Source organism: Apaloderma vittatum, unplaced genomic scaffold, assembly GCF_000703405.1.
Source record: "Apaloderma vittatum isolate BGI_N311 unplaced genomic scaffold, ASM70340v1 scaffold42365, whole genome shotgun sequence".
Taxonomy (NCBI): domain Eukaryota; kingdom Metazoa; phylum Chordata; class Aves; order Trogoniformes; family Trogonidae; genus Apaloderma; species Apaloderma vittatum.
In genome coordinates this window covers 1-8123 of record NW_009718409.1, presented here as the reverse complement: position 1 = coordinate 8123, position 8123 = coordinate 1, and the positions used below count along the sequence as shown (strand labels likewise).

The 8123-nt window shown below is 42.1% G+C and overlaps 1 protein-coding gene across 1 annotated transcript; it reads left to right on the top strand.

The window, feature by feature from the left end:
• The first annotated feature begins 3688 nt into the window (after positions 1–3688).
• Positions 3689–5476, top strand: BCL10 (B-cell CLL/lymphoma 10). The gene is made up of 2 exons (XM_009870232.1): positions 3689–3973; positions 5100–5476. The coding sequence occupies exons 1-2, from the start codon at positions 3697–3699 to the stop codon at positions 5474–5476; spliced, it is 654 nt and encodes a 217-aa protein (XP_009868534.1). The 5' UTR covers positions 3689–3696.
• The last annotated feature ends 2647 nt before the right edge of the window (positions 5477–8123 follow it).

The following is an 8123-nucleotide window of genomic DNA, read 5'->3' as shown; positions in this document are numbered from 1 at the left end:
GGGGTTCGCTGCTCGCGGTGTCCGTGTGCGGCAGGGCCGGGGGAGCGGGGGAGCAGGAGCGATGAGGAACTGCCGCGGTATCCAGGGGCAGCTGCACACGTAGGGCTGCCCTTCCTGCTGGGAAGTCACTCTTACAGAGCGTGCGTGCTTGGATTAAATATGGATAACTTTCTCTGAGGCGTTTTGTCCGTTTTTCCCCTATATTTATGCGAAATCTTCCTCCTGATTCAGTCTGTTTGCTTCTCAGCCTAGCAAAGAGATAAGCAATTCCGGTGTGCTGACCAACCTCAGCAAGTGATTGATTAATTTAAAAATTAAAAAAAAAATTGTCAGTTATTTATTGACCATCTCTCCTTCTGTGTGTAATTTACAGTGTCTTATATTTGACTTATTTGGTGTTTTATGTTTCTCTAAAGTATAATAAAGAATGTAGTTTGGTTTGGGTTTTTTTTTTACTACCTTTATGCATACATAATTTTCTTTAAATGCTTTGTCATAGTTTTGTGAAGCATGTTTTTCAAGTTTTTGCTTGCTTCTCTGGAACCAGAGTAGTTGGCATCTGGTAGTTACATGAAAAAAAAAAATAACTATTTAAATCAGGCTATATATATGTAATGTGATTTGTATGTTAATCTTTATCGGTGACTGAATTCAGTGCTCACAGTTCATCAGTGGTGCTTTAGCCTTTAATCTTATAGGGTTGCCCATAGTAATTGGGGGGCTTAATGGAAACGTAATATCTAGAAAGAAATAACATGAGGTTTGTCATCCAAATACAATCCAATAAATCTGACGTCTGAGTGTCTTCTCTCAGCTTTTAAATGTTGCCTTCGTGCTACAAAGTGCTGTTTCAAAACTGTTCAAGTGGCTTTGATAGGTTCACTTCAAACACAAGTGTGACACTAACACAAGTTCTGTGTGTGTTCTGTGACAGCACTTTGCAGAAAGCCAGTGTGCAAAGATAAGTTAATCTGGGTAAAGGTGTCCTGAGGAGGAATCAGGAGGGTTGGTGGATTACATTTGAGAGCGGAGAGGGAGGCAGTGGGCTGTATAAATTCATCAATGCAGAGCAAAATACATTTAAAGCTTCTGATCTAATGTGTTTGCTCTTTGTGTCCCTCCTAAACTGTGTGGAGGGGAATTCAGAGCCGATACACCGTGTACAGGGAACGACTCATTACAGGAGGGTGTTAGTCAAAGCAGAACAGTCTTTCTACACTACACAGTAACGGCTCCCTCCAGTCAACGTTGAAACGTCAACCAGCTCTTGTGTTTCAGCATTTGTTGACTGACCCTTGTGGTGGCAGGATAATACTTTCATGCGAACCGAAGAAACCTTATTGTCTGCTCAGTTTGTAACCGTTCAGGCAGGGCGTGTTGCCGTTGGACGCGAGATGTGTTCCAGAGCCACCGCAGTTGGTGCAAGCGGTACTGCTGCGCTTTTGGCTCTCGCCATAGCTGTTATGCTGTGACTGCTGCCACAGTGACCGCACGTTAAACTGAACCGGGTAATTAACCTGGCTGGGGAAGGGGAAGAAAAAGCACCAGTGCAGTTCCTCGACTGGATCCTCTCATCCCTCAGTACAGGGAAAAGGGCAGGAACACGCAGTTGCCATTCAGGGAAGGGGATTGTTTCTTGCACTTGAATTGACTGCCGCAGAGCTGCACCCTTACACCTTTGGGTGTACGTTGTATTCAACCCAGTGGTGACGGTGTGCTGCCCAAAGCCTTCCTTTATCTATGCTGCAGGCTCTTCTTTAACAACTGTGTAATCACAGGCTGCTGACTGATAGCTTAGTATTTGTGGGATCCTAAAGAACAAGTGTAAGAACACATTTATCCTCTGTCCAGGAAGTTTTTTTCTTTAAGAGTCGTTGGTGCTTTCCCAAGCACCAGTATGCCAGACAGTGCTTTGCTGTTTGAAATAATCTGTCTTAAAGTGCATCTTTTTCCTCCGCTTCTATTTACTGAGCTAGGAAATGGCTATAAGGGAAACAGTCATTTTCAAAGTTTAAATGCTGCTGTTACGGATTCTAATCTCAAAAAGCAGAAGAATATTTGAAAACTTTTGTCAGGAAAGAAGCTTTGTTTCTTTCTATCTCTTTACATGTCTCTTGTGTAAAGATGTTTTTTCTTCTGGCTTTCAAATATTTTTTTAACCAAATGAGACTGGGAGGACAGTTTTTTCACATCAGTAATATCTGGCTAGTGGGTATCTGACTAGTTGTGCATAGCCAAAAATGTTGGTGGGAAAAACTGCCGATTTGTAGTATTTTATAAAATAAAAGCTTGTTTTTCAAGCACAGAGACTCTCATATTCATGGAGTAGGAGATGCTGAAACTAGATAGTTGTGAACACACACATTAATTCTGTCCCAAGGTTGATATTGAGCAGGCTTGTTAATGTACAGATCGAAATAAGATTAATATCATTTACGCTTTGGTGATGTTTATGCTCATGTATACCCTCTGGAAAAGGTGGAGGGAGATTGGGTTTTCTTTCAATGACTCTAAAAATAAATGGGTGTGTACAGGAGAGGACACTTGAAGGAAATCAGAGTGGTGACATGGCAGTCTTCTGACATTGCTCCTTGTGACATCAGTTGGTTGTCAGGGGAGAACTGAATATGGTTATGAAAGATACCATGTTTCACAGGGAAGGAGATCTTGGAGATGTGATCTGATACCAGGAGTTGCAGTTTCTGAAGATGCAAAGTGGCCCTGCTGCTTAAGTTCTCAAGGCAGACCTCTCCGCTTCGTCATACCCACTGTTAACTGACGGCATGTTTGGGTCTTTACACCATGGATCAACAGTCTGCTCCCACGGGCAGATTGTTCCACCTCTTTCTTTTTGCTGCTTATAGAGAGGTCTTGAGCAACCAGTTTCCACTTGTAAGCCGAAGCTGTGCTGCAGAGGGTGAGGTCGTTTTGCTTTTGCCAGAATCATCAGAGCTGCACGAACTCTCAGTGGTCAGTGTGACGCGTTAGAGGTGTGCAAGTTGCTCCGGGTGTTTCATGTAAAATCTTAAACCAAAGGAAGGCAGTTTGAAGACAAAAAGCAGCCAGTAAAGTCGTTAAGAGTAGGTCCATCTGTGGAAGAAAGTGCACGTGTTTTGGATGCCAATAATCTGTTGGAGTTGTAAATAGTGGTATTTATTTAACAAATCTTTTAAACTGTGAGTATATTCGTGCTGTTGCTCTGAGACTGCTTTTACTCGATGTACAGAAGACGTCAGTAATTGCAGTTCTTTGGAGTTGTGCCTCATGGATACAAAGAGTGTGGAAATGTGGCAGTTGGTAGTCAGTGAAAATGAGTGCCTGTGGACAGCCTGAGTAGGTGCAGTTGTGTTTTGTTGGTGTAACTTCTTTTCATATTTACTTGGTGACTGTTCTGAAATGTGGTAACCACAGACTTGAGGTAATCATCATTTTCGGTAAGAGTTCACATTATTACTTAACATGCATTAAAACTTCTGATTTCACTCAAAGATAACTAATGAAAGGGATAAGTAGATTAGAGAACATATTGTTTTAAAAGAAATAAAAAGTTTACACTGAGAAAAATCTCTGCTGAGTAACTTTAAAAATTGTTTCATTAGCCTCTATCAAAATCATACCAGTTTCAAATATAGGCTTCTCATTAAACAGAAAGGTTGGCTAATGCTAGTTTGTTTTGTTTTTCAGGCATTAGAAAGGATGCGTCCCTACCTGTGTGATAAAATCATAGCGGAGAGACACTTTGATTACCTACGTTCAAAGAAAATACTTACTAGAGAGGATGCAGAAGAAATTTCTTCTCGATCTTCCAGCAGGAAAAGAACTGGGAAGTTATTGGACTACTTAGCAGAAAATCCAAAGGGACTAGATGCTTTGATTGAATCTATCAGACGAGAAAGAACACAAAATTTCCTGTTACAAAAGATAACCGATGTAGTGTTGAAAGTAAAAAATGAAAAACTTGAAGCTCTCAAAGGTGAGAAGTTTATGATAATGTCTTGTATGACATAAGCTTTATTTTGAGGATTTGCAAAATTAAATTAACAGTTCTTTAAATCATGTTTCTTAGCACAGATTGATTTTTTGTTGTTGGTGGTTGTTTTTTTTTTTCTTGGAAATGTGGTATCACCATTTTGGGTTTAATTTTTTTTCTTGGAAATGTGGTATCACCATTTGGGGTTTGGGATCCTGCTGCATGTATCCTGAATTTGCCTTTGGAGTATCTGAACGTTTCATAAGTGACCAACTGCAGAAAAAGATATTGCGGTGTTATGATGGATAAGTCTGTCTTTGCGTTTCAGTTTTGCTTTCCCTGAGGTTCTCACTCAGAGCTCAGAAGAGGTGGTTATCTTCCATCTTGTATTTCTCTTGAAGCTATCTACTGCGCTGGCAGGATGCTCTGGTTTTGTTACACTTTGCACCTCAGCAGGAGATACGCCAGCGAATGCAACCTGAAGGGACTTTCCCTGTGTTCCTTCAACGCAGAATCTTCAAGTTAGACACTAAATGTGTGCAGGTGTTGTTTCGTACAAGCAGAGAGGTTTTATTGGCACACAAAGCTTGTGCGTGACTGTATAGACTCATAATTTAAGGTATCTCAGGAAAGTATAAGCCTTCTAAACCAAAAACCTTACTTCCCCTTCCACACCCATCGAAAGAGAAATGAAGAAGTACATTTTAACGCTGGAGTTGAAAGGTCTGAAGTTTTCTCTGGCTTCAGGTAACCCAGCTTTCAAATGCAGTCCACTTTGGGTGGAACCATGTAGCTGAAGTTTTTAAAAGCTTGAAGAACACTGAGAAAAATCTGTCAAAAGATGGGTCAAAGGGCTAAAGGGACTTCTTAAAATGGAGCTTAAATTATGGTGCATCCTTGTGAGAGAGTAGCTGATGCAGAGATACAGAGAAATCATTCTCATCAGTCTAGATAACCTGCATGTGTTTCTTTATCATAAATATTGGGATGTCACAGGTGGGATGAAGAGGTTAGTCAGTTAAAAATACAGACAATTGGTCTTCGACAATCTTATGAGACTAAATCAGAGCACAGTTTTAAGAGTGCACCATGTTGTAATTAAATCAGATCTCTGGGTTTTGTCTTTTAGGTCTAAGCTGCAGCACCTGTATGACCTCACTGTATGGAGGAACGAATGATCTTTCTAGATCATATTCTGATGAGTCTAATTTTTTTGATAAAACAATTAAAACAAAAGACAAAGAATCTACCCCGGTACAGCATCCAGAAGAAGACTGTAGCACTGCCGCGTTTGTGTCTGCTGTCTCCCTTCACTCCATGAATTTGCCGGTTGCAGAGCTGGGAAATGCAGAGAGCGTGGTTTTCTCAGGCACCCTCCCAGGGCCTGGGGACCCCGGCGCACCCCCGCTCCCCCCCGAGCTCCAGTCCGAGCAGCAGGAGCCGTGTACCAGCTCTAGTGACAATTGCTTTTTGCCTTTAAGGTCACGTTGTCTTCAACCACAGTGAACGCAGCGACTTTTGTCTGTTTATCCCAGTGCTACTGAAACTGTATGTGATGTCTTGTAAAGGTTAAGAAATGTTTTCAGACTGTTAACTGGCAAAATCAGAGGAAACAATCTATGCTATTTACTGGTTTTAAGGAGTAATTTTTTTGTAATTAGGTGACTGTGGAGCTGCTTGGTTTTATGTTCTTTAGGGGGCTTTTTCCAAAGGACCGTAGTATTATACCAGGGATTTTTTTCTTCCTGCAGAAACTGACAAATCTGCTTTTCTTAATGCTTCTGGGACAGGTGAATTGTGAAAGATGGTTAGGAGAAGTATTGAGTGTTGGAAAAAACCCAACTTTCTGAACAAAAAGCTTGAGCTTACTTACCCAATACCTTAAACTCATTTGCCAATTAAATGTTTCTCTGTAGGATGAATTCTGCCCTCTGGGTATGTGTGTGCAGCTCCATTTGCAAAGCAAAGCAAAAAAACCAAACAAACAAACCCCCAAAACCCCCATCCCACAAATCTGGTCAAATCTCTACCTATTCATTTTTGCCACGAGTCTCTTGATTGTCTGAGCTTTGTCCTACCAGTAAATCAAAAGGCACTTGGTGTCACAGTGATTTGAGTTAGCAAATATACTTCCACTAGTCTTAGCGTATTATTCATGGATTAATAGTTAAGAGATTTCTGATTTGAGATGCACTTTAAATAGAAATTCTCATTAGTACTGGAAAAGGAATGTAAACTGCTGTAACAGCGTCATGTGGGCTGTAAGAAAATGTTATTGTATAACACTGTTAAGGAGCAAAGCTTCTATGTTTTGTGCCGGTAGGTACGGAGAGGAGGAGTCCTGTAGCAAGAAAGTATCCACGCATGAAGGACTCTTGGGAATGTTGCACTTCAGATGCCTACTCTGCCAAGCATTTAAACAGGTTTACATTTCAAACTGTTTAGAGTCCAAATGCATTTTAAACTATTTCAGCATGGGAAGGTTCTCATTTCTTGACACAATGTAACGTGCTCTGTTCCTCTGTTACTCTACTCTTGAGTTGTAATTTACTTTTTTATGAAGTTGGCCTATAATCACTGTAAAATTACTAGGCAGACAAACTCTTCATTTGGAAAAGTGTACAGTTGTGTTCTGCAGTACTACGCTTTAAAGTGATGAGATGTTTTCAGTATATCAAAGGGTAAGTTCGTATTTAAGGCTTTAAATTATTTTGGCTCACATGTAGTGCTATAGCTGTGTAATTCCATCCAAATTCAAGCCCAGGTAGTACTCCTAAATTGTGTTCTCCTTCTGTGGAGACGAGCCATCTGCAGGACCTCAACGTAGTCTCAAAATATTTTTTAGTGTTTACTGTGGTTTTAGAAGTAGACTCAGATAAACTGCCATGTCCACCAGCACCCCATACCTAGTGTGTGAGTAGCTCACATTTGATAAAGAGGTGGCCTTCTGGCTAGTGTGGATAAAAATCCTTCTTTTTCTTGTATATTTCTAAGGTTATAGACTGTCAGGGTGGTAAAAATGCTTTTCAGCAAGGCTGCTTGGTTCAGAAGGCATTCTGGAAGTGCCTAAATACGCAAGCCAAATTTTGCTAACATGAAATTAAGCATAGGCTTAATTAATTAATTAGTTAATTCCATTAACTTGAACTGTAGTTGCACATACTCAGGATCTCTGAAAAACGGTTTGTCTGAATGACCGCTGTAACCACTTCAAGAGCTGTGCTTGGGTTTGGGTCCCTTCTTGGGTTCTTGTGAAGGGAGGAGAGTGACCAAGCTTGGTCTGGGCTGGAGAAGAGCACCAGCCCCGGCGTGCAGGCTCCGGCGGGGAGCCCTCCTCTGCGGGAATCGCTCCCCCAGCCCCTGAGCCTGACACTGCAAATGGATGTATGATCATACCAAATGTTTCTAACACGCATCTTTTTAAAACCTGAGATATTTTTGTCACAACTTTTGGAATAAATTCTTTTGTATAATTGCCTGCTTTGCTGTCTGCCTCTCTCGTTACCAGCGTGTGTTGGCTGTAAGAGGAGTTAATGCCAGTATCTGGATGTGTGGTTTAGTTTTGTGTGCGTGGGAGGCTTTTGTTCTCCTCTCGTTAGAGAGGTTTGTCTTTGGTGGAAGAGCTGACTTACGCCGGTGGGACTGCCCTCAAGAGCGGTGCATGGAGAGAGGGAGCACGCGTGTGAACCTGCCATCCCGCCTGCTTGGCTCTGCTCTCTGTGGTTCCTGACTAGCGCTGCCAACCTGATGCCTGGGCTTTTTTCAAAGGACTCTGGCTTTACCTGAGAAAAGTGTTGCTTCCAGCTACGCATACGTATGCATGTATTGACTTCATTCTTTAATTCAATTTTTAATTTTTTTTAATAATGGAGGAGAAACGAAGCTGAGCGCTGTGGAGTGTGATGCGCTGGGTGGGTGATGTTCAGAAAATCTGCCCTGGGTTCGCTAAAGCTCGCACGTTAAGGAAAGCGTGTTTTCTCTGTCGGTAGGCCTGCAGGTGTGAAAAAGGAGAAACGCGGGCCCTCTGGGTTTTTCCTGTCTGATTTTCTGCGTTTGCCTACGGTCACTCCGCGGGACGCGCTCCCCGCGGTGCTGGGGCCGGCCCGGGGCAGCCCTTTGCCCACCTCCTCCTGCCACCGGAGCCCGCGGCCCG

Bases quoted from the DNA above. Each gene is read 5' to 3' on its own strand.
- BCL10 (XM_009870232.1), top strand. From the start codon at position 3,697: ATGCGTCCCTACCTGTGTGATAAAATCATAGCGGAGAGACACTTTGAT. The intron at 3,974-5,099 runs GTGAGAAGTTTA...TTTGTCTTTTAG, and splicing joins AAAACTTGAAGCTCTCAAAG to GTCTAAGCTGCAGCACCTGT.